This window comes from Bombus vosnesenskii, unplaced genomic scaffold (genome assembly GCF_011952255.1).
Source record: "Bombus vosnesenskii isolate JDL3184/JDL3185 unplaced genomic scaffold, Bvos_JDL3184-5_v1.1 scf7180000013273, whole genome shotgun sequence".
NCBI classification, from domain to species: domain Eukaryota; kingdom Metazoa; phylum Arthropoda; class Insecta; order Hymenoptera; family Apidae; genus Bombus; species Bombus vosnesenskii.
This window is the reverse complement of record NW_022882931.1, coordinates 515246-542043: the sequence shown is the minus strand read 5'-3', so window position 1 is coordinate 542043 and position 26798 is coordinate 515246. Positions and strand designations below refer to the sequence as shown.

The 26798-nt window shown below is 39.5% G+C and overlaps 4 protein-coding genes across 4 annotated transcripts in view; 1 reads left to right on the top strand and 3 right to left on the bottom strand.

The window, feature by feature from the left end:
* LOC117231719 (protein FAM214A) overlaps positions 1 to 21336 on the bottom strand; it is a 43582-nt gene extending 22246 nt beyond the window's left edge. Inside the window, exon 1 of the mRNA XM_033490417.1 lies at positions 21047 to 21336. The gene's annotated coding sequence lies outside the window, so the exon portion shown is untranslated. The remainder of the gene's footprint in view (positions 1 to 21046) is intronic.
* A 1005-nt stretch (positions 21337 to 22341) lies between these two features.
* LOC117231721 (translation machinery-associated protein 7 homolog) lies at positions 22342 to 23304 on the bottom strand. The gene is made up of 2 exons (XM_033490424.1): positions 23152 to 23304; positions 22342 to 22731 (listed from the first exon to the last, which is right to left on the bottom strand). The coding sequence occupies exon 2, from the start codon at positions 22728 to 22730 to the stop codon at positions 22536 to 22538; it is 195 nt and encodes a 64-aa protein (XP_033346315.1). The 5' UTR covers position 22731; positions 23152 to 23304; the 3' UTR covers positions 22342 to 22535.
* Positions 23305 to 23568: 264 nt separating this feature from the next.
* LOC117231717 (dihydrofolate reductase) lies at positions 23569 to 24691 on the top strand. Its single transcript, XM_033490413.1, has 5 exons — positions 23569 to 23811; positions 23884 to 24039; positions 24118 to 24241; positions 24371 to 24480; positions 24598 to 24691. The coding sequence occupies exons 1-5, from the start codon at positions 23735 to 23737 to the stop codon at positions 24671 to 24673; spliced, it is 543 nt and encodes a 180-aa protein (XP_033346304.1). The 5' UTR covers positions 23569 to 23734; the 3' UTR covers positions 24674 to 24691.
* Positions 24692 to 25685: 994 nt separating this feature from the next.
* LOC117231718 (histidine triad nucleotide-binding protein 1) lies at positions 25686 to 26778 on the bottom strand. Its single transcript, XM_033490415.1, has 2 exons — positions 26402 to 26778; positions 25686 to 26034 (listed from the first exon to the last, which is right to left on the bottom strand). The coding sequence occupies exons 1-2, from the start codon at positions 26603 to 26605 to the stop codon at positions 25765 to 25767; spliced, it is 474 nt and encodes a 157-aa protein (XP_033346306.1). The 5' UTR covers positions 26606 to 26778; the 3' UTR covers positions 25686 to 25764.
* Positions 26779 to 26798: the final 20 nt, after the last annotated feature.

The window sequence follows — 26798 nt, the reverse complement described above, 5'->3', positions numbered from 1 at the left end:
TACGCATATTTATACAAAGTCGTATTTTTATGAATATACATCATTAAAAAATGGCGTTTAGATAACAATTTCCATGTTTTATATTTCCCATTTGTCTTACATTTAAAACAATCGTTTATCGGCTAGAAAAACGTTCCGTTTTTTTAAATAGCTGATTAATCCGATATAACTGATATCGATTATCTAAATACTAATAATCAATAACAGTTGTCGTGATTATTTCAACACGATCAACAAATCAGAGAGTGATCGTTCGAGATAAGAAACTGTCCTTGCTCGGATAACGCGATTTATACCCTGCTGCAAAATTTACGTATTGTTGTTCGTCGATACGCGTGATGAAACTTCAAGCTTCGAGAGATATGTTTCTTTCAGTCAGAGGATGTATGACTGCTCTTGGAAATCTTAATCTCATTTCGCAATACCAAATTTCTCCGCGCGAAGGAAACCTTTACAAACAATATTTCCTTTTTCGTTCGGCACAACGACCAGATGTTTAATAACCCTCTCGTTATGCAGTTTATAGCCCACACGGTGCGTACGTGTATCGTGTGGGTTTTCAGAGCGGACCTAATATCAAACGATCGAAAGATATCCGCCAACTGACAATGAGTTTCGTCCATTAAGATATTATATTCCGCCTCTGCGAGAAAATCGTCGTTCATGTAATTACTTCGCATTTGTCACGAATATTTGCCTGATTCTGAATCACTCCACGGAGCAAGCAATTTCAAACATCAAATAATGAATCATCGTGCAAAGTATCGACAATTTCGCTTCTCTAGTAACTACAGCCCTACATTGAATTTCCTTTTGAGTCACAAAGCAATCCTAAGAAGTGCAGACGTTAATGATGAATCATATTCCTGTTGAGTTCTATCGTCCTTTCTCAAATTTCCTAAATTTGAAGAAAATATTACGATGTACGATTTGAGCGTACGTTTTAAAAAGTTCAAAATTTTTTCGTTCGCTAAAACAAGGGAAAAACGAAGACGTAAATATTTAAGGATGTCAATAGCAGATACCTAGGTACCTAAGGCAACAAGAACTTTATTATTCTTTCTAGTAATTACCTCGACTTCTCGTATTCTCTCGTCGACTCATAAATAATTCTCACGACAGAATGAGCAATAACTGGCCGTCAAAAGTGCATCTAAACGCCGTTAAAAGCGTCAAAACTGCATCTTCTTTTCAGTAATTGCCCCCTGACAATAAGTTATATTCCCTTTGGAGCTATAAATAAGTGCTAGGAAGTGCAATATTGACGGCAGAGCGATAACAGGCAAAGAAAACGCAATCTTCATCCACGAGATATTATTACAGAGAAGACCGGCCTTCGTTCGCCACAATTGCAAACAGTGGAAAGGTTCAGATACCAGCAGAACAAAGTACAATGCACTCGGGAATACTTGCTCGAAAGTCTGCGTCACACGAGGGATGAATCCATAAGACTCGCTCGAGAAGGAGCCTTCTCGTGTCTGTTCAGTCTGAAAGGTAGCTTGTCGATGATGGAAAAAAATTAAGCAAACCCAACGAAAGATAATTGGTTGTGCAACGTGAAAATTTCATCCGCGAAATGTCAGGTAATGACAAATTGAGAATCACATTGCAGCTTGGCTAATGGCACAGTGGTTTAGCCTTAGTACACCTTGCGAATGACTTTCTATTTCCAGAAGCGTTAGAGGGTCTCGCGTGTACAGCTGTTGCACATACGGAGTCATGTATATTAAACAGCCATGAGTGAAATCCACGCTGGAAAAGCAAACCATACGCGTCGCCGATGACTCTGAACTGACACGAAAACTGCGCACTTTGAATACGTACAACGATGATCCACATTCGGAAGTAGCTGTACGAAGATAGCAGAGTGAAAGAAAAAAACACGACGGAGCACGTGTGTTTCGGTGATTTTCTTAAACTCGATCTCACTTCGTGGTTCAAACGTCGCTTCGTGTAACTTAAGGAAGAGAAACGTACGTACAGGGCGTTTCAAGTAGCACGCGAAGATTTAATTTTAAAGAACGTTGTTAGAAACTACAAAAAGCCGGGTCGAGTTACAGGAGGAACGTGTGTTTGCTAGGGCATCGAGAGACAGTGGTCTGGTAAGGAAAAACCAGTGTCTAAACTAAGACGTCCACCAGCGATTCGAGCATCCACCACCTTAACAGCACGCTTCTATTTCTATTTCCAGAGACACACAGTGGACATCGGAGACTCGCGCCACTCGAATCAGGACGTCTTCGTCAAACGTCTCAAAACTTTGTTTGAAAGCGGACAAGAATATACGCGGTGTTCCTCGAAAGCCACTACTACAGTTCTACTACACAGTTGGCGGATTGAATCCCGGATTCTCAACCTATTTTGAATCTTGAATCGGCAATTTAAAAAAGATTAGGAGGAAGCAGTCGGTAAAAGGATCGGTTAAATGAAGAGAAAACAATCACGAGCAAAGGTCTCGTTGACGTAAGCGGTTAATCGTTTTCCAGCCAACGGGATGATGCAAACGCAGTCACCCCTCTTTCCTTCGGGTAGAATGGAAATCATGAAAAATCGTAGAACCGAGCTGACGTAATGGAACAGCGAGAGTAGACACCGAGAGAAACTTCAAGTTTCCGTTCGTACTAGATTTCCGTTTATATAATGTAGCCAGTTGCGATCAAATACACAGACGACTGTTCCATTGCTTTTCCAGATCCAACCTCAATTTTCAATCTACAGAAACAGCAGCTTCTACTGCAGAAATCTTAGTGTCTCCAATTAGTTATCATTCACACGATATCTTCGCGAGGTTTATCGGCGAAATTGCGTGACTCGTTTAAGATTTCGTGAACAGGCATCGTGAAGAATATTCTCAGAACAAGAGTCTGAGAACAGAGTCGAGAATAGTCGAAGTCGCGGCAGTTCGCGTCTCAACTTTGAAGCAATTCAAAGTTTTTAGTGACTAGGAAGTCTCTAGGGAGACCGAACGATCATTTTGAATATGATTTGAAGTTTAGAATTCTTGAAAGTCTCGATAAGGGTAGAATCTTCGATCTGGAGTCGTAGAAAATTTCGATGCACGCGTTCTGTGCATTTTCTCGGTTTTAAATTTCTCATAGACGCATAAAAATCACGATGGATCTTACTCGAATTCCTTCAAACCCTTCGTTCCTCGAACTATTCAATTTCTCGTAATCGAAAAAATCTGATAAAAGACAAAGCAGGTTAGAACCGGCGAATGGAAACGAACGTGTCAATAAAATTCAACGTCGTTCTACTCTTTGTTAGTGTACGTGTGTAGGCGATTATGAAAGTGGCCGGAATCGAGAATCGAAAATAAATTAAATTTATCGCCTATTTTGCGTTGCATTTATTTACATTACAATTATTCGAAAGTATTTTCGCAACGTAGTAGAAATTGAAGCGTCGTATCGAGCTGGTTATTGCGTCGTTAGACAGAATTCAGTTGATGCGTCAAACGCGGAACTTTAAATATCTCGAAACGAAAAATATATGACTTAGGCAGCTTTCATAATCACTGGCGCGCGCACGAGGCTTAATATTAATTTCTTTTAACATACAACTAGGGTCGTAACTCAACGTTCATCGTTTTATCGGGATAATGCAGGATCAAGCTAAATATGTAATCTGGCTTCTAATTAGACAAAATTCCATAACGATCTATCAAAAACGTCGAGCTTCGAATTTTCAAACGAATCTTTTTTAAAACGTCGATCGTCGAACACACTACGAATTTCTCAAATAATCCGATACTTTTATCAACCATTTTATTTATATAAATTCGAAGTGCCATCGTCCAAGTCACGAGCACAGAGATCGCGCATTCTATACTCGGAGTTACAGGTCCCGTGCTAACTGGAAGAAGAAACGGCAGCGGTAGGAACTAGGTTCGAGTAAAAAAGGCGAGGTGAAAGAGCGGTCCTCTGGATATCATGTCAAGGCTAATGTTTATCGATCGAATAGTAGATACACGCGTCGACTGCTTATCGAACTCTGCTCACACACCGTTTGTCCTGTATCCTTTTTCCTTGCCCAGGTTGGGCTGGTCGAGGCCTTTTCTCGTTTACCAGTGTCGGTCCAAAGACAAACATTTCCACTGTCAACCGTGTGGAACGATGTTTTGCAACCGTGTATGCTTTTGTTTCGTCGAAAATCAGCCGCTGCGGTTAACGGTGAAATGCATGTAATTTATTCGTTCTGAAGCGAGGCCGCACTCGCGGAAAACACTTGCAAAAAGATTGCGTAAACAAATTCGTTCTGTGGTAATCCGCGGTCATTACATCTTTCTTTCTCCTTCTTAAAAATAAAACACAACGAAACCAGGTGTCTATATGTTCGTAATAAACGACGCGGCATCGACACGATTTTACGAATTCCTGATTTATAGCTATCGGATTCCTGTTATACGCGTGTGTACGAGTGATCGCGGTTTGTGGCTGGTATTTAAAAGCGAATATCTTTGTGATTTTACGATGTTTTTATCCGCTGACTTCTTTACTTAACTTAACAAAGATTTTCGATCAAATCCAGACTTCGATGACAAAAGAAAAAGCTGCAGAAATAGATTCGAAGGCAAGAGGGACGTTAATTGATAATAAATTTTAAATCAAATTTCAATTTCATTAAGACAGAGAAAAGAGAGAATGCAAAGGATACCGATAGAAGAGAAGATAGGAATTTTTATTTGATAATATTAAATATAGTTAAATTTATGTTTCCATTTTTTTCCATTTACTTGATGAAAAACGAGAAAAGAGAAGGAATATGGAGCAACAAATGTAATTATAGTCAGAATTCAACTGCAACATCGAAATCTAGATAGGTACCATAGAGGCCCCAGCTAGGTACGCTACTGCCAGTGCTGGGGGCTCGTATCAACGACGAGGTCAGCTGAGCGTAGCGTCGAGCCCTCAGCTGGGAGCAAAAGATGGCGTCGAACAGCTGATCGGCTGTCTGTACATGCGCAGTAGCGTGCCTGACTAGCAGACGCCGCGCGAGTGCAGGCGAGCGCACGTGTCACATATCGAAAGTCTATTTCCAGGTTAGAACGAAAATGGCTTGCCGTTTCTCGTGCCATATGGCTCGATTCGCGACTGCTTCCCACCAAGGGAACAAAGACTGTCGACTAACCCTTTGACCATGAGACTATTTTCGGAAGAAAGCACAATGCCGAGCAATCTTTCCATTGAACCACTTCATCGCGAATGGAGGGAGCTCTTTGATTAGAGTAGTCTCGTTCGAATAAGAAATTATATCCGCGTAGACTATATGAATGGAAAACTGCAAAAGAACCCTTCGACGAATCTTTTGTCGTCTCGTTTTGGAGCATAAACTACTTAACCGAATAACGGTGGCCTCGTCGAGTACAAGTTGAACAAAATAGCAGTTCGATCAGTTTCTCTAATTATCCCTGTTATCGATCAAACAGTATGCCCGATATTACCTCGTTCGAGCGAACAATGACTAGATACAGGAAAGACAAGATCTAATGGGAACCCTGGATGGGGGATCTAATGGGGACGAATTCTCTATCGTCTCATTTTGGAGCACGAACTACTTAACAAACGGTAATGCTACCGAGCTTATCGAGTAAAAGTTAAGAAAATAGCGGTTCAATCGGTTTCTGCAGTTATCCCTATTATCGATCAGATAGTTTCACCGGTATTACTTCGCGAAGGCCTCGTAGTGAAGTTTACGAGGTCACAGAATCGAAGGCAACTTTTATCATATCGATGTCTGACTGCGACCACTATTTCTAGAATAAATACTACTTTCACCTAGCTAGTCAACGTAGCCAGAAGCTTAGCTTTTTCTAACGGTAGGTTAAAGTCGATAAAATATAGAGAGAATCGTTCGTCGAACGTTTTGTAGAGCGAAGCCGCCCTTGAATTTGTCGCGCGAGGTTACATCGAACGCGATGCTACCACAGTTGCTAGGAATAGTTACCAAAAGTCGCTTTATAAGCCTGACATTCCAGTTGGTACCGTGCCAACGCTAATCGTCGCGATATTGCGGCACGTTCGTGACGTTTCTGTTCGTGTCCTTTCACTCTGGCCAGGTGCTCCATCCAGTTATATCGATTCTGCGAGTGCATGAAAATTCAAAAGAAAGTCCCGTTTTATTTTATATCTTCATGAACATTTGTCAAGCGGGTTTCCACTAATGGAAGACGATCTATTGACTCAGTGAAAACGGTACTCTATCGAAAACCGGATTACCTTCAGGCAAGAACCAAGAGATTTGACAAGATAATGTTGCCAGTGTTGGCAACGTCATTTACAAAAGTAAACATCGGAAATATATCCTCTGTATTCCTTACCACCTACCGTTTCGAGAGAACTTCTAAGAAACTTTGTAACTCTCTTTTACCTGCTTTGCTTTTTCTTCCTTCGCTTGAAAGTATCGCGAAAAACATCTGAACACTTAGCATGGAGTCTCCAACTCTAGGATTACACTTAAACGTATAGTAATGCAACGAATAACTGACACCGTTAATCCGGTGACGAAATATAGGTTTACGATAAATATCTTGTAACTTCTATGTACACTTTTAAATTGGTCTTCAGCTTTATCAATATAATCGTGATAGTCGAGCCTCTGGTTATATTGTCAATGACATTTCAAAATGTCTTACGAAAAGAAATTTAAATATGTATGCGCAAGCTATTGTACCTTGAAAAATGAAAAGAGACCAGGTAGGAAATGTTAATCAAGGAAGACGGTATTTAACGTGGACGCAATACGTTGGAAAACCGGTTGAATCAGACGAGTTGGCAAAAGTAACGAGCCAGATACCCAGGTTTTGCGTTGTACTCAACCGAATTACGATAACCGTGGCCTACGATCGTATTAGGCACAGCAGTCCTTTCTCGTCTGTGTCCTTTCACTCGAACCAGCTGCCATGAACTACCTAAACGGTTTAAGCAGGTACTTACAAGTTATTAGAAGGCATAGCCCATCAGTAAACTACATGGTAGCTCACCTTACCGAAACCCCATTAGGGGGTTGTATCCAAACAGACGACAAGGGGGGTAGAGGGGTATGTATCCAAATAAACGACAGAGTTTCGGGGCAGTCGAATGGGAACAACTTCGGACTTCGAACGGTACAAGTGGGCCACCTATTTTCGGCGGCTCTCGAATAATTCAATGCAGGCTGAGAAAAATGTTGCGGCTGTAACAGTTGCTAAGGATGTGACGTGACGTCGAGGAGCACCTTAAATTTCACGAGAAACTACCTTGAACTTGCGATCTACTTTACAGAGTCTGTCCTCATCGCTTGTGCAATCGATTATTGCGTAGAACGTTGCCCGAGTTAATTACGATTCTCTTTGAGCAGCTCATTAGTAGCTTGTGTCATATAAAGATGCGATTCTCAGATTAGATTAACTCTCTGTCAATGACAGAGCTGCAACGGTGTGAGGCGCACGGTTCGCGTATCTGTGAGCTACGTGAAACCGCGTAAATTCAAGTGTAACGCGTTCTCTGGTCGATTTGTAAATCGCACAGAAGAATCCTTTCACTCAATGACAACGGATTGATATAGATCATCCTGTTGGAAACGAGTCAAACTGTTTGGCTTGAAGAGCTCGTCTCAGCTCAGGGATTAAGTTAACGAAGAGAACTTTCCACAGAATTTTCGAATGAAATTTACGTGCAAATCGAATTGAGAAATTTAAACGACAGTTTGATAAATATACGCTACTGTCCATAGGTAGGTCGGTATTTACAATTGGTGGAACTTGGTCAAGTGGTTTGTATTTTTCTAGAAGCAAATTAAACTTGGTTCTGTTCATTTTTGGCTATATTTAATCCGGAATCGACGGTTCCTGTATATGAAAGAAGAGAATCGTAACATTATAAAACAGTTCGCTAGTTTGCATAGAACAGCATATTGTTGTAAAAAAATCATTGTACCCTCCGAAATCATGAGAACGTGATGCTTTTAAGAATCAGAATGCACGAGTACATTCTTAGAAACTTAAACTATGACTGACTTAGGTAAGATCAAAGCGTCAAAGATAAATTGAAAACTTTTATTCGAATCTGCAATAATGAATGTAATCAAATATTTATCAACGACAGTGTCGTACCTGTTCCACTTGTATAGAGAAACAAGCATTATCCCAACAAAAAGTATTCCGAGAAAAATACGGAACGGTTCTAAATTATCGTGAAAGAAAATGCAAAGTAATTGAAAACACGCTATATCTTGATCACGTGAACATCGATCTTCATACGCTGCATCGTCTGGCCCAGACACTGGCGAGCTTCGCCGCGACTTCCGTGTGGCGTTCACGCGCTGCCATCGACGGAGCTTACGAATTGCGCGTAAAACCAACGCACGCGATTGCATAATGTGCTTGCACGAGTGCAACGGTGCACACGTGTCAGTGCGTGGTACGATACCGTGCGACACCGTGGTACAACTGGCTGTTGCTAACTCGTGAAACCGCACCCTGTCTGTGGTGTCGTTTCACGATTTTAAAACGCTTTCAGAACCGGGAGAAACGAGAGTCGAAAAGGTTCGCGAATGTAACGCTAGATCCATTGATTCACCGGAGAACTCCAAAACTTTTGGCAGAACGATTTACCAAAAGTGACGCTAATATATGCGTGAGCGCACCCCCGTTCGTGAGAATTAGAGCACACACTTGCAGAAAATGAGGCGAGCTTTAAGCGTTCTTAGGAAATTATTAAAATCCTCGGGAATTTAATTTTAAGTAACTAGAAATATAGCGAATATCTGGATTAAAGCGGTCGTTACAAGGTATAAACCAGACAAGTATAATATGTAAACTCCATTCTTTTGAATTATAGTCACAGAATTACGAAAGCGCATAAATATTCGCGGTCTAATTACCACATTCTGCATAAAAGCCGTATATATCCTAACATTTATAAACGAGGCCGTAAGAACGTGCGAATCGTACGTGGACGTTACATAAACAAACAAAGAACGAGGAACTAACAACGTAGTAGTATCCTGTGATAAAATGAATCTCGACAACACTGACAATGTCATCGATTGGTACGCGTACAGACACCGTTTCGTGATTCGGTCAGCCTATCCCGTTCCTGTTTCCTGACTTCCTGTTTTTCTAACTCGAAAGCAGGGCCAAGCCCATCAGGCGAAGCGATCTAGCGAATCCAATGGCAAGCTGGTCGAATTAGATGGTAACGCCGATCGCTAGAAATACATCACGAGTCGCGTACCTTTTGATTCTATCCGTGATCGTGCTGCCAAAAGAACGTTTCCAACACCAGCCAAAAATAAACTCGCGCTTCCGGTAGGCTTGCGCGCTGTTTCGCAGTGTTCACTACGAAAGACAGTGCAGAACGAGGATCGGCGAAAAGATACGTTCTCGAGCTTCTGCCTCGCACTCCACCCCGTTGTTCTCGTTTCCTCCATTCCGTCTTTCTATCGTACACTTCCGCGAAAATAATAACGTCACTTTTACCGGAACGACAGAGAGAAAGGCAGAGAGACAGAGACAGAAAGGGAGGGAGAGAAGGTAAGAGACGAGACAAATCGGAATTAAGGAGCACTAGGACGCGACGATCCAACACGCTTCTCAGACGGCAGTTTTTACGAAAATCGAGAGTTCTCTCTCTCTCGTCCTCTCGCGATTGACCTACCGCGTTCCACTTTTGCGGAGTACAGCCACGAAACTGGGTCGACTGGCCGAAGTAACAAGGGGTGCACGGTTTGCGGACGAATCTATCCCGGCTAGCAGTGTTGTGATGAGAAGACATTCTCAAACACCGACGACAGCTTTCAGAATTAACCTACGAACTTTCCAGGGATCTTAACATATACGAGCTCGCGAAAGTATCCCAACACTCGCAACCTAGGCCAATCTCTTGTAAATGTACTGTATATGCCATAGGAAATATTTTGGAATTTCATTAGCACCGCTATGAGACTCGACGATCATGCGAATATAATTATATTCGCGTTTTTCTAACACAATATATATCCAGTACAAGCGTGCACCTCGCAGAGATGAGAAATGACATGGAAAATAAATAACGAACTTTCTATAACGACAGATGTAAGACACTGTTTTACCGGAAATAACGGTGAATTAATTTACAACAATTTGCCGTGAGATGTAATGCTTCGCAAGATACCCGGCCGAAGACTGTTGGTAACGCTAAGTAAAGTTACCGAAGTGAATGTTTTATTCCGTTTGTGTAATTTCGTAAGTCTGATTGGCGGGAGAAAGTAGAATCGCGCACCATATAATAGCACGCAGTTTCCATAAAGGAAATTCCAAATAATTCACTGTGCGAACGAATATAGCGAAGTATCCGATTCTTTGTGATACCGCCGATTGCCAGTTGCCTTTCAGAGGCTGGTTTCCAATCGAATTTCACCACGATAATTAACAAGATCAAAATTAGTCGATTATAGGAAACTTCGATCACGTAGAAAATGAGCTGGTAATTCTTTAAGAAGAAAAATCAATAAATAGCAGGCCTCGTAAACTCATACAACGATAGGATTTTCGCTATACGCAGTCGATACCTGTTTCCCCTCACAATGTTCGACTCTCTATTCGCGATGAAACAGGTTCTCCGCTGCTGTGCCTCTCGTTTTCGCGTTTCCACCGGTATCCTCGGTTAGAATCGGAGTAGAAAAAACCGGAAGATATTCGCAGCGGCGCGCTTTATCGCGATAACACGGCCACGCGAATGCAAAACAGCTGGATGTGGTCTGACTGGGAAAACAGCGTTCACCGTTTCTATCGAATCGCGTGCAAACCGAAAACAGACATCGGCGATCTTTGCTACGCTTCGAGATCTCTACGGAAGGACGGAAAGAGGCTCGTACCTGTTTCGTATATCTAATACACACAGAGACCGCGACTATCCAGTTTCACGATGATAATCAACGCTGTAAGTGTAGAATACAATATCGAAATCCGAGACGGCCCCGAACGAGATACAGCGGTGTCGTTTTGGATTCTTTTCTCTACATCCGCTCTGTTTTTGGCACGGTCGTGCGAGCACCCATCCTCCTGCACTTATCACTCGAGTACTGCCAGTCAGTGCGAATTTAAATGGCCTGACGGCTACATAAATCGATTCACAGAGTGACAACAACCGGTGACGCTACGCTAACATCATGCGTCACTTGTTCATCGAGCAACAGTTAATTCGGTTTGTCTTCTCTTCAAAATAATGATACCTTTTCTTGACGATCTTCTATCTTTTTATATATCGTGCTCAGCGTAATTAAAAATTGCAAGAACAAAATTGTAATATCAGAGTGACGATATTAAAATGACGTAAATTCGATGGGTGGAACGAGTCTTTGCTCGAATTCCATCTCTTTAATTACGTTGGAGAAACCATCAATTTGCATAAAAATCTACAGTCTGCTAATGAAAGATATACTCGAAAGAAGTCGATCGTTAATGGACACTGTTCGAGTTTCTTTTTCATCCGAGATGATCTCCCAACGATAGTCGATTTTCCTCGGTCGTCACTGCACTTTGATATCTTCTCAACGGATCACACAAACGATATGGCAATTCGTAAGGTAAATTCGCGAAACGGGTTGAAAGCAACGAAACACGAACATTGCAGCAAGTTTCTCGTTATCATAGGAAAGTGCCATGGAGCCTGGCAGCGACTAGACCGACGAATAGCCGCGTTGTTTCGAGCCAGCTTACGCGGCGAATAAACGACAGGCCTGCTGTGTTTTGCACGACATGTCGTGCCGCAACGTGTCACACGGTGCACCGCCTTTTACATTGATGAATGTCTCGACGAGGGAAGGGCATGACGTCAATTCGCTGGAGGGTGGAAAAGGGCTCGACGAGGATTTTTTTTATAGCGTACAACCACTTCACCTGCTTCTCGCGTTCGAGTTACGCGAGTACGTACTAAATGCTGCACCCTACACGAGCGTCCACTCGTCGTGCTCGTTTCCTCATAGCAAGAAATCACACCCTATAAATTAGACTGCAGAGGGAAGCCAACTCTGATAAATAAAAAGTCATCGTTTCTCGACGATCCAATTAATCAAACGATGGTCGATTGGTTGAGGGATCTACGTTAACCAAACGAACTCGAACGAACGACGATAACTATGAGTCGGCCAGCAGCGCAATTACGTAAAAATGCATCCGCGTCCGGTGAACCTTTGGAGACTGAGATGCCTCAAAAAAACGGCGCAAAGAGCGTCTTGTCGCGAGACAAAGGTTTACTAGAGTGGCTGGGGGACAAGCGAAGAGAAGAGAGAATCTCAAAGGGGTAATGAGGCCGGTGGGTGGAAAGTAGTGGGTGCAGATCTAGGTTACCTGCATATTATGCAACCAACACCACTGCAATTCCGCGGTTGCACGTGCAATCGTAGGCACATGCACGGAGATCATTAACGACTCCGTGTTTCGACCGCTCCGTTCAATTTCTAATTAGCGTATCGACGTTCCACGTACGGACTCTATAAATCTCCAGAATTACGGAATAATCATTGGCAAGAATTTATAGAATACATTATCGCACCCAAGCATCCAGACACGTGGTTATTTTTGACAAGACGAATTATTATCTAATTATTGGATTGTTCGAAAAGCTGGCGGTAAAGCGTGCAATGGCGTTTAATAGGATCATAAATTTATCGCATAATGTGCATCTATATCGTATTTTTTACCATGACATCTTTATGGTGAATGGTAAATAAGTTTCGACGAAATCCGAATGAAAGTTCGAAATGGAAGAAATATAAAAAAATTTAATAGTACGTTCGAGTAACAATTTAAATCAATAATAAACATTGCTCGAGTTCCTTATAATTTTCTGTCCATTTCTCAGATCTACCTTGCTCTGTGTAAGTGGCCAATGTTTACGAACGACGGTGTATGTTTAGATCCAAGGTACGAGTGGGACCAACTCATGAAAACCAGAGAACAACGAGGATGGAAAATGCAAGATCTAATCCTGAAATAAGACTAAGAAGAAGCGAATATTTTTGGCGCGACGACGTATCCTCGCGGTCCTTAAACGAGCTCATATCTTTGCCTCGTACTTTTGGCACGTACGTCGCTTCTTCGAACGTTAACGATTCCTAGCAATTTCTTCTCTTTTTCTCTTCCACGCCAATGACCCAATAATACAGGCACGCGAGTGTTCCTCGTGCCTCGACAAAGAAACACGTGCGACTTTCAGCGGCTTCGAATAACGATCCGAGGTCGGTCTTTGTTGCCACGATCATTTATGGGACGACAAAACACGTGGCGGGCGAATTATGTCAAAACAACGCGGGGGCGTTGAATCCTAAACGGAGGACGATGAACCGCGCTGTTTTGGACGGGCGCGCAAGAAAATTCAAGGTGACGACCCAGGGTTCTTGTACGATCCTCGACAAAACGTTCTCCCGTTTCTCGAAATAAATTTATCGCGAATTTCTCTCTCTCTCTCTCTCTCTTTTTCTTGCTTCGAAGCGCGTCAGACCGCGCCTGTTTCTCAAATAGTCGCGCTCGCACGAAAAACAGTTCGAGGGAATTTCGAAAGATCGAATCGAATCCACTACTCGTCTATACCGGCTTGCAATTACGACAAACAATTTATCACGACTTTCACGAATCTGCGATTTAACGATAATTATCGCAACAGCAGGTCGGATAGAATCGCGGTGAAAGCAAGCGAAACCGATGGTTATCGAAACGGTGGTTGGTGTGGCGAAGGATAACCGTAATATCTGTGATTCATGCAACGCTCATTTACTTCCTATTTCCTATAAGAAAAATTTCTAAAGATTCTTTAATTCATTAGAGGCCGATCGTTTCATCGGCAATTTATTTTCAGTAAACTTACGGTATCGAGTCCTGTTTTCCAACGCCGTGGCTACGAGAGGCAATCGCGCGAGTATCGACTCTGCCTCTCTTCTCGCTTCGATATCATTCGATTTTCCAACAATCGAAACTTCTGCGAACTTGTGCAAATTTTCTTCTCTCTCAGCCTTCCATTATAAATAAACGTAGAATGAATGCGACGCAAATACATTCTTTCGGTTTAAATTTAGTAGATCACTTGATGATAGTCGTAGACAGACGGTCTCTTTTCTTACGATTTCCAACGTACAACGTGTAAATCTTTTGTGATCGAATCGAGCCACATGTTCAAATACTTACGAACGGTAGCGTATTATCTTTCAACAATGTCGCCTTCGCACAGCTTATAAATATTATTCCACTGCTTGGTCGTTCGCGTATGTATCTCATACGATTAAAAACGTAATTCGTGAAACGAAATAATAGAAATTCATTCGATCGATAACATCGATTCCATCTGTTATTTGAAGCGCTATCAGCGTACCGAAACGGTGAAAAACAGGCGTAAAGATCGACGAAACAATTACAAGGTAGAACAGGTCCGTTTCACAATCGAATCGTGCAGCAGCTAGCCAAGCCACGTTTTCCTCGAAACTGCAGATTTCCGTCCAACTAGATGGACATTTCGTATCAACCTTGACTAGCAGAACTCGTACGAGAGAGGCGCGATATCGCGACGTGGCCAAGGTGCAATGCAATTGCACAGGCTGCATCGTCCCCGAACAAGGCTGCGGTAAACGGTCTCGTCTCTCAGATAACACGTGCACCGCTATCTTCTATCTCGCATGTATCGAGCTTACATAAGGCACCGCGGTATTATGTCTTGTCAACGACAACGGTGCAGCGTGAAGCGATTAGTTACGAAACTGCCTGCGGATATAGAGACGAGTAAACGAAATACGAGTACGTTCGATGTGTGTAGTTTCGCCGATCTTCTAGGCTCGATACAGACGAGCGATATTTCTTTTTGCAAGCTATCGTTTACGAGAAGAGGGTAACGCACGCGTCGCGGTAAAATAAAACGCGCGAAATACGTGGCGGAGTTGAAGAAATGGAAAAATTGGTGCGATGTATCGACGCTGATGTTAGCAAAAATTGAGAATTTGATCAATCGGATGAGAATCTGTATAAAGTTAGCTGAACAAAAGAAATAACGATGAGAATCTTGGTGTAGAATTTTGTAAGTGTTAACGCCAAATTAATCGAATGCTACGTCATTAGATAGACAACGATCCGGATTGCAGAATTTCATAAACTTCGATATAAAGACAAATATTTCGAAGTGATGTACTTTGAAATATGCTATTCTGAAATTGTGTATTTTGATATATAGGCTGTGCTAAATTTAAATAACACTAGCGTCGTGAAGCTAGTTATCGTTACTTTCATGCCACCCGATGATTGTTCAAATAGGAGCTCGGGTAACCACAAACTAAGATTACGTGAAACTTTATTGATATAAATAACGAAGTGTGTCGCGTGTGCTGCCACATAGTCGTATTTCTCCATACGATACAATAAACCGCTAAAACGTCTAATAACGTCTAATAGAATTCACTCGCCTGCATCGAACGTTACTCCAGTCTTCTATACATTTTACTAATTCGTTTTGTAGATGGGAAATTGATGATCGAGCGACGAGAGTACGCTGAGGTAATGGTAGGTGCAATGGTAAAGAGCGCAAAGATGCACGATAGAGTAAGGATGTGCTACTTGCACGCGTGAAAGTGGAGCCACGCGAGGAAACTTCACGACTTTGCCGCGATTAGTCCGATGAGTCACCATCGTGCTAGTTGTAGGATCGCAAAAATATGATAGACACTGCGATACTGTAATTATTTCATTAGATACGAAGAAACGTGCACGTAGGATAGTCCTTGACGCGTTCGCTTCAATCGCAACATCTACGCACGCTAGTCTTCGGGAAACAAGTTTTTACGAATTCGGTACACGTGGAGAGATAAAAGCTGAGAAATACAAGTCACTGACTGCATGACGAAAACGCGATAATCGGTTGTAGTCGAAGTTTTCATTGCCACCGATAATCCATGGAATAATTATCGATAAAGACAAAGACAAATTGTCCAACTTAAGAAAAAGAATTATTTTCTATTTAATTTTCCTATTTAATTTTCGACATAATTGCGACATTAACAGCACCGTATGTTTACCTCGGCGCGTTCTTCGAATAGTTGTAAATCCGATCGCGTCTTCTTATTCCCAGCTCTTACGGGCTATAAATGGTAAAAAAAAGTCTGTTTACTTGTTAGAAAGAAAAAGAAGCGAGGTCGAGACGTAGATATTCGTGTAGGGTTAAATGCTGAAAACTCATCGACCAGTAAAAATCACGGTACATGTTCGACAACAGGGAAAAGGCAAAAGGGCCAGCGATGACTTTCTCGATTGATGCATTCTGTCGTCACAGAACGCACGAGTGTTCCGGTGCATACGAACGCTCACTGAACACGTACACATCCTGCTCGTACGAACGGTTCTTCGATAATGTGGGTCAGCTCGTTTACGCCGCCGGCTCTCGGCTTATCTAGCTGTTAGAGCTGCATATACATTTCAACGACTTATTCGTATCTGCAAGCTACTTGCAAAAATATCCTGAATAAAAGAGAAGAACAGAACGGAGAAAAGAGAGAGAGAGAGAGGGAGAGAGAGACAAAGACAGGGCCAGAGAGACAGGGAGGAAGAATTTTCAATTCGCCAAGCTAATGCGAATCTCATTGCTGGCGTGAACGTGCACGTTTGATAAGAGGGCGAGAAAGAAGGAGGTCGAGATCGTATAATTTCATCGGTCGTAGCCCGGCGATTTATCGCCGGATTGAATAGAAGATGCGTTACGATCGGTACTTATATCGACACCACGAATTACGACGCAGTGAGAATATTGGCACGTTTATCGTTAACCCTTTTAACCGAAGCGATTCTAGTGAACGCCCGAATTAGCACTGGCTAAGTGGTTGAGTCGTTCTCTAAACTAAGATTTAAAAGGTGTGAGCAAAGGATTTCCGGGTTTTCGCTGTTACCGCATTGCGTACAGACTGGCAAACGACCACGTCGGCTAGTTAGTTGCACTTGCGAACGCGATGGATTTAAACGAGATTGAAAGAGATGACTGATAATTTCGACCGAGCCTCTGGCCACAGTCACGCGTTATAGTCTTTACGTAATACCTTTAAATACACGTCGAAGCAATTTATTAATTCTATCGAACAATATTACAAGTGTTTGTTAAATGGAAAAAAGGTTTCTTGCTACGTGGTCGATGGAACACAACGTGGAAGGGAAGAGAATTTGTAGAAACTCGCAAGAGTATTCGAACGCTCGTAGACACGTTCGACGAAGATGACGATGATGATTAGGTGCGTCGTATGAAACGTTTGGAAATTCGATTAACTATCATTTTGTTGATAATGTTTGAAACATAAAACCTATGTTAGGTATTCGATGCAAGTATTTATTAAAGGTATTTAAATTTTTATACATCCTCGGATTGATTTCAAATTTGACCGATATAATCATGACGATCGTGTCTCGTTTCAATGTTAACGAAAGTTCGAAATGTTTTATATTAATACATATCATATACGCGTAAGTGTTTTTTATACAAGTGTTAAATTACCTTCGGAAACTTTGCGTATGTTGGTGCTACGTTTCGCAGAATTTGAATTAATCCCGAGCGAAACTCACCGTGCTATACGTGGCTTCCGATTCATTCTGATTTCTGTTCATAATTAACCAGCGAAACTTAGAAGAGTTCCCGTGTATATAAACCGCGCTCGACTATGAACGTGTAACAAAGCTTCGACCTTCGTTTGATATCAATTTTGATACCGTATTATGTGCATGGAAATGATTCGTGTCACAAATTATTGTTGTCAACGAACGATCATAAACTCGAATATTTGTAGATTGTCGGCTTGGTTCGGAGCTTGTGAAACGCGATTACGAAATACTTGACGCGAACACGTACGTTTGGATAATGGAACGAAAAACTGGAAGTGATGGTTATTAAGTGAAAGAAAACGATGATTATTAAGTAAAAGAAACTGATCGTTAACGGACTTTTTATAATTCGACGACCGTTAAACTGTTTACGATGCAACTTTTTTTTGGAGTAAATCAAATCAATAATAACTGACGTAAGTGATGCCTACGTGCAATCTTTAAAATAATGCGGCTGATTGGCGTCAATTGACGCGGAAGCTCGTTGAATCCATTCAACGAGAGAAAAAAATCCTATTCTTCGGTTTTATTCCGATGGCAAAAAAGCTCTGCACAACTGTTACGACTTAGTCGTTCGCGTAGGTGCGAATCGTTAAAGAGTTGCACAAGGTTACTTGTAGCGAGTACGCGAACGTGATGACGAGGCCAAAACTAGCAACGAGAAACTGATGCACCTGGAACGCAGGCAACCGAGACGAAACACACGTACCGCAGACGAAAAAACGCGTGCGTTACATCATTTCCTTATCGAACGTAACTACGCTTCCTTTTAAACCGCTATATCAGAAGCAAAAGCTGCGGCTTATCAGCGCGCTGAGAACGATTAAATGGCATACTATCGCAATCTTAATTGTCTCTTCCGAAATCGGCTGACTTTAATCCTGTAAACACGGATACATGTTTTTGAACTGTTGAATATTTACGTTGTCCAACAATTGATTTTCGACATTTCTAATGGCCGAATGTTCAATATTCCTCAGCATAGAAATTTCGAAATTTCGAATTTCAAATATTCGCATTTACAAATCCTTTGTGACCCGAATGTCTAATCCCTCGGTGTGAATATTTAAATTTTCAAATTATGAAATATTTACATTTCAAATATTTAAAACAATCCAAATCCCTCGACTCGATAAACTAATAAATTTCCAGCGACAAATTTCTCTCTTTTCTTCAAATTTTCAAATTCTCGTGTTATATACACGTTCCAACTTTTTAATATGTACATTTTCAAATTTTCAACATTGAAACTTTCGAGCCGAGTAATTATCAAGACTGGATTATTTCCAATCACACTATAATAAATATCAGTACGTAGGTATGTTTTCTTTCGTAATTGCCTTACTATACACACCAGACTAGACCCACACGTGTTTATTACCGTATTAAAAATCTGACGCAATGAACCATCGTGACGCGTAGCACAGCCAGTGCAAATTACGAAAACTGGATAAAAGTCAACGTAAGATTAAGAGAAAAGTACGTACTAACCATCTTACGTATCGAAGACACGTGTTAGATCTATTAAATGGCCAGTATTCACGTGCGTTTCGATGCAACGAGAGATTGACGCAACCCGTAATCGAAATTAATAAAGAAAACGGAAGATTTGAGGCACTGATCTCCCTCCGATCGAAAAGGAACAGAAGGTCAAAGTTAATCTCGTCCACGTTCATGATTTATATCGGGTTATATTAAAGTAGAGGCACGCCGCTCACCCTCTAGTTTTCCACATGTGCATCCGAATGCGTCACAAGCTTGTCGTAGCGATTATTTCGCAACGTGTCACGAATCGATCGAACAATGTTTTCCACTTCTCGATCGAAGAATTTAAAGGATGGTTTTTCGTAACGAGCGTTGTGTAATTTGCAAGTGTTGGATGTGAACACTCGAACGAGTATTCATTATATTCGAATGATTTCAACATGTAAAATAATTCAGTCGTACGAAAAAAAAAAAAAAAAACTACGTTGATCCTATAATGCCATAACTTGAAAAGTATAGAAAATCGATGATGTTACAGATATTGTTCTTTTAAATTTACCCCGAAGCTTAAAATTAATTTATATCTATTCTACGGTTATTAATAATTTACGACAGTAAGCCATTTGTTCCTTGACGACTGAATATCAATCATCTGCTTATATAAGAAAATAAAAAAATTACTAAAATGGGCAATTAATCAATTTGTTTTTTTTTTAAGGCTCGATTCTCGTTCATTTGGCACATTCGATGGAAAAAGTTAAACACTCGTACATTGATATCTATCGTTCTCAAGATTACTAAACTATTAACGGATAAATAAGATTCTCATTTCTAAACAATGATGAAAAGCGTGACGTTAGAATGAAAAAAAGATTCAAGGTAACGATGACACCACGACGCTTCAACTTTACATCAGACTATTTTAATAGTTTCTCAAAGTCCCTAAATTTCTAAATGGAAAATTACCGTGTGGTATCTTTCAATCATTTGCGTAAATTTCCTAATGTATCCTTGCGTATAACATCTATCTAACTTATCAGTCTACGTAAATTACATATGCTACGTACATATACAATCAGAAAGAAAACTTGTAATCTTGTAACGCGAAAAATCCCAATAGTCAAAGTATACGTGTCTAACATCTACCTAACTTATCAGTAGATCGTGGACTTTTATGTGTTTATAGGAAATTTAAAAGTGCAAATGTATATAGAATATGCGTGCTGTACAAAACTACATGAAATGTTAAAAAAAAAAAATAGCATACTTGTTACATTTAATAAATGACACGAATAGTTCTTTAGATTCTGTTTTATCGCTTATATTCACGAAAGTATGATATTACATAAGAATCTGTAGTCTACTTATGGGAGATAATAAATTAAGTACCTTAACGATGTTCAATCAGAAAGAAAGCTAGTAATCTTGTAACACAAAGTATACGCGTCTAACATTTACCTAGCTTATCAGTCAAAGTAAATTAAATACCTTAACGACGTTCGATCAGAAAGAAAGCTCGTAATCTCTCAACACGAGAAAGCCCAATGGACAATGTATATACGCGTGGCGAAGACTAGATATACGCATTAACCGTGCTCTCTCTTCCTCTTAATACGCGATACAATACACCTACAATGGGCCGTTTATGCGAGCACCGCGTTACTCACACATGTCAAGCCAGGAAATCGCGCTCGATCATCTCGCTAGTAGTTACAACGCAACCCTCTGGGGGTGGAGGAGGTAGAGAAAAAGCACAAGGTTCGCAATATGGTACGTGATGCAGGTGAATAACATGGTGTCCCTTTGTAGTTATACGCAACACATGCATCATACCGTCCATGACAGAGAGCGTTTACGTGACGCACATAGTAGAACGAGAAGAAGAAAACACACATTTCCTATCTCTGTCTATTGGAACGTCAGAAACGAACTGTCACTCTAGAGAAAGAGAAAGAGAGCCATAGATTGGTCGTATGTACTCACCGATTTGTAATATCACGCGAGGTAGCACGATCCACCGAGCCTGGAGTCGTTCCCGTGGGTCAAATGATCCTGACGAGCTCCATGGTTTTCCCGAACTACCGACGCACTCGTGAATTCGTCCCTCGCTGCTCTGGCTCCTCTGTCACGGTACACGCGAGAACCTTTTCGATCGTCCTTTGCGTGCAGACTCGACGAAAGAGGTTTGACGGCTGCGAGACTCGACCAACGCAAGCACTCACGACCACCTCGAAGGTCTGTTGCCAACTGACCCAGCCAGTGACAGCTCTTCGCGATTCACCACGTTTACCACCGTACTTCCAATAAAGTAACTATCGCAAGCTCTTGCGATGCCACTCCGATGCCTGTCTGAAACACCGCAAAGCTTTTCATGAGCGAATCCTCCTATAAACCACGGGATTTCCCTGAAAAACCGTGTGTTATTAAATGCCACAGGACCTTATGGAACCTTATTCGTACTATAGAATTTGTTTTAAGCTTTTGTAAGATACGACAATTAGGTTTTATGATATGTCAATAAAGAATTGGGAGGCAGGATATTAACATATGTATTTTAGACTTTCTCAGCTTGTTTGAAGGTTTAGTTAGGTATTTGGGTACAAGGGATTCTTCTTAATTAAACGAAGTATCGAAAATGGAGTTCTTAGATTTATTTCAAATGATTATTCTGATCGAAAGCTGATAGTATGAGGAAGAAAGAAAGCAGAGGAAATATGGCCGAAAAATTTTTTTCACGAAAGTTGTCGACACTGTCGATCATATGGCAATCAGCTGTAATTCACGTTTCTTCAATGGACATATGTTTGTATCGCATTTACGAAATAAGTGATCAGAAAGATAACTAGCATGTATTGTTTGTAACAGATTAATGGTGTCTTCTCTAACACCGTATTTTATTGTTATTGCACGATAATATCAATTTAACACACATGACTGCATTATTTATGCGGGTTTGAAATCTCTGAAGGCAGCATTTTAACTCAAGGTTAATTGATTTAACGGTTTATTATTTGGCAATTGAATTAGATTTAGATCAAATCTGGGACTAAGCAATTAAAATGTACGAAATTTGACCGATGACAATAAATTAACGATCGCGGAATTGTAACTATCTTTCTCCTTTAGAGAAAAATATTTAAAAAGAGGATTATTTAAAAAGAATTTTTATTATTTCACAACTATCAGTACTTAACGCTTATGTAGATCTATTACAAACTTAGAAGTATATGAAATCGTTTTAACTGCGTTTCAATGTGATATCAATAACATATTAAAAATGCAAATACCTATGAAATGTGTATATTGCTATGATTTAATCCATAAATGTTTTATTTACAAATGTTTAACCATTTCTCAGAGTTAGAAGTCTGAAACATGTTCCAGATGGTATACTAGTTGATAATATCAAAATCATGTCTTGATAAGAACACGGTGTGTAAGATAATTGTATTTATTCTCAGTCTTAACTGCATCACTTTTTGCCAGATTTCTTTATACCACCAGTGACAAGAGGACCCCTTTGACTTGCTTTCTTTGCAGCTTCAGCAAGCGCTTTCTGCTGTTCCTTTTGTTTTTGCTTGAATGCTACATCTTCTTCATCCAATACTTTTGATTCCTTCTTTGGTGCCTTCAGGGGCTTTTTCTTACCACCTTCGCGGCCAGACATTCTAAAAGTGAATTCTCAATTAGATATAATATTCTTAAAATAAACAATGAAATTGCAATTTGCTTATCTTAATGTGATAATATAAATTACAATATAAAAGAGGAGAAAACATTGGTTTGAAATGAGATAATGAGTTTCGAGCATCAAATTACAAAAAAAAAAAAAGCTTTCTTACAAAACATAACCTACGAAGTTTCTCTCATGTCAGAATCGATAATGTTACTCAGCTTATCAAAAATATTACATGGTTTAAGCATACAATTTAATATGACTAAAATGCATGATGCAACAAGAGACTTATTACGCACAAAACTTAAGACTACACCGAAACTAATATGAACAATGTGTAAAATAATCAAATGCATAAATTAGAACAATAACCTAATTTAAGTAAAAGTACATAATGGTAATAATCTTTTACCTTATAATATTGTGAAATTTCACAAATAATCAAATTAATATTACAAATTTAACGTGTCAGAACTGAATACTCTTATTCAGGAGCAAAGTTTGGTTATCACGTCTCAAGCTGAAATGTCGCATGCATGCCACTCAATGGTTAAGATAGATTACACTGCCATCTATCAAAAAGAAGGTGACGAACTACTAACTTTTAATACTTGAATTGCCATCTAGCGGCGAATTGGCGCAATTTAGCTGAATCCTAAGATTTCCACTACAGGGCAGTAAACAAATGATTTATACATGATGATTAAACAGAATAAATAACTTACAATGTAAATAAAATACACCGATTTTTTCCTCTTTATTTCTTACTTTTTAAATATATATTTAAGCTCTCTTTGTTAGGAAGACTGTGCTGTCCTCTATCTTTTTAATTCTTTATCTTAACGGTTAAATAATTATATCTGATCATACTTGTTGTGTCGCTTAAATATAACTATTCTTAAACATAACTTCCCAACGAAAGAAGTAATAATATGTATTGACACATTTGTTATTTGATTAAACAAGTATTACAAAAATTTGAGTTGTTAGTGAAAATGAACTTAAATTTAATTGCGGCAGCATGTGAAGGGATGGGTATTGGTGTAAAAGGAACGTTACCATGGAGACTTAAGTAAGAAACAATGAAAGTTACATTATAAATGCAAATAATGTAGCACATTATAATCTATTCCTTACCTTATAGAAGTGAAATGGCATTCTTTACGTCTATGACAACGAATACGAAAGACCCAAATAAAAAGAATGTTGTTTTAATGGGACGAAGGACGTGGGAATGTATTCCAAAGAAGTACAAACCATTAAAAAATCGAATAAACATAGTACTTACGTCACAGTCTTTGTAAGGATGACTCATTTTTATTAACGATTTGAAATTAAAGTAATTTTTTAAATTTATAAAGAATAATTAACTATGTAGAGATTATGGGGACGATGCGATAGTATGCAAAAGTATTCCACATGCTCTCGAAGTTATTAAAAAACCTACATTAAAAGATCAAATCGAAGGCATATGGGTAATAGGTGGAAGTTCCGTATACAAGGTACGACATCTATACAAATCTCCGCTTAGGTCCTATTCCTTCAATTGCATTCTTAAAAATATTAACTTGCATAAATATCCACAGTCTAATACAAACAGTTTCATAGAAAAGATCTAATTGCAATTTCAGGCAGCAATGGAATCTCCGAATTTTCACCGATTATATTTGACAAGAATAAAAAAACATTTTGTCTGTGATACCTTTTTCCCAACTATTCCTAATAATTTTGTTTTGATAGAGTAAGTATTCTTATAATTTTTCTTAACTATCCCGAATAATTTTATTTTACCATACACTTAATTATTTTTATTTTCTTTGAAATTATTTCATATTTGTTTCCTTTTTCATTGATTCAGTGATCCTAACATTCCTCAGGGCGTTCAAGAAGAAAACGATATACAATTCGTATATGAAGTGTATGAAAAAAAATAGATTTTTGTATCTGAAAATTATTTAAAAGTAAAAATGTGAAATTTTGACCGTACCATTTTGGCTGCCACGCTGAAACCACATGTTTCATTCAGGACGTCACAGTGTTTTAACACAGTGCATCATTAGATGCAAGATTTGTTCTCATTTTTTTTATTGATGTTCTAATGAAAATGTTTTTGTTCAATGGGGCACTTTTTATTTGAAAGTATCTTCTATTTATCAGTCGCCCGTATTCGGGTGACGCTTATTTGACTACTTGCGAAGCATCGTCGTCGATATTTGAACAGATATTCCACAGGAAGTAATAAAACTATTGAATTGTCATAAAAGTAATACGAAAATGGTTTATTAAGAAAATTATTTAGAATGTAAAACTTTGAAGCAGTCTATACAAAGCTGCGTTTGGTCGGGACAATTTGGACAGAAAGCTGTTGTTTGTCTGCATAACATAGTTTGCATGCGCTTGCAGAATCATTTTTTCGAACGGCGATATTATGCTGACTCCGTCGAAGACAAGCGTTTGTCTCACCAAATTGAATTGTACTTTCCTCGGTATCATCAGTTCTTCTTTATTCCTCAATGACCGATTCTTATAAAATGTTGTCAACAGTATCGTCATTACATTCAGTATCACTACGATTGCGCTTATCAATATCCCAATCAGAATCAGACGATGTAATTCTATTTTTATTTCTGAGTTCTTCCTCATCGCTGCTATCCGAATTTGTGTAAGCCTCGTAAAAGTTTTCTTTTTCACTGCTATTTGATTCACTAAGAAATACGTTTTCCATTTCTCTTTTCGATATTGTAACGAATTAGGACAGAGATTTTAAGTTATCTAAAATATCGGTGGGAGTACCAAGCAGAATACGCTTGGTACAGCGGCACTCGTGGCCTGAAGAAGATTTCATTGAAAACACGCGCGGCAATCAACGTGTTAAACTGAGACAATTAAAGCTGACAAGGGCATATTATTTATTCATCAAGAACATGAAAAATGTTACATCAAAGATTATTATCATGACAATAGATACTTTTTATAATCCCAAATTATAATTAGATATTAGATACATTAAGAGAAACGAAATTCCTTAACCAGGCGGCCACTTCATTTGACGACCACCAAGAACATGTAGATGCAAATGATAGATCGATTGTGCACCATGCTTGCCATCGTTGATGACTAAACGAAATCCGTCATTGAGACCTTGTTGCTTCGCTACCTTACGAGCAACTATCATTAAATGACCCAGCAAAGCTTCGTCCTCGTCTTCGGCAGTTGAAAGTTGCGGAATTGGTTTTCGTGGAATCACCAGGAAATGCACCGGTGCTTGGCCGTTAATGTCATGAAATGCAACGCACTAACACATTAAAAAATTTGTTTCATTAGCAGAATTCTAACGACAAAATAAATTATGTAAGAGTACGCTTCGAAGATTCTAAACGTTTACATATAGTATCACGTCGCAAAAAGAATTAAAAAATACTGAAAGAAATTAAGGAAAGCATCTATATACAGTAAGTTCACAAATAGAACATTTGAATTAATTCGTTAATGTTACGGTTATGATATAGTACAAAATAAATTATGTACCTTAATTATACATACAACTATTACTAATTGCTATGGAGACATACAAACCAGTAAATAACCTTAAATTTTCATGACAGAAATATAATATTTGATATTTCAGAACGATATGCTTTCAATCATTTAATTCGATTTACCTGATCATCCTCGTAAATGAAATTACAAGGTATTTCTTTACGCAATATCTTCCCGAAAATAGTATCTTCTGAGGGAGCTGCAGTTTGGGCTTTTTCAACTTCGGTCGCCATTTTTCTCCAGCATGGAGTATGATGTGATAGATTAGCATTGAAATATGGTAGACGTTTACACGAATTTATAGCGAGATTTAAAAGCAGCCTCATTTCGAGAGTACTTAAAATACCTTTAAAGGCTTAACACGTTATTCTTTCGAGTTCACACCGGAATAATTCACTAATTTAGCGTTTATGTATATCAGTAGAATAATCGGGAATAGTTTACGATAAAAAAAAAGGGCAATGTCCAACACGCCATGTCAGAAATTACAAGTGGCGGTAAATTTGAATCGAAATTTGA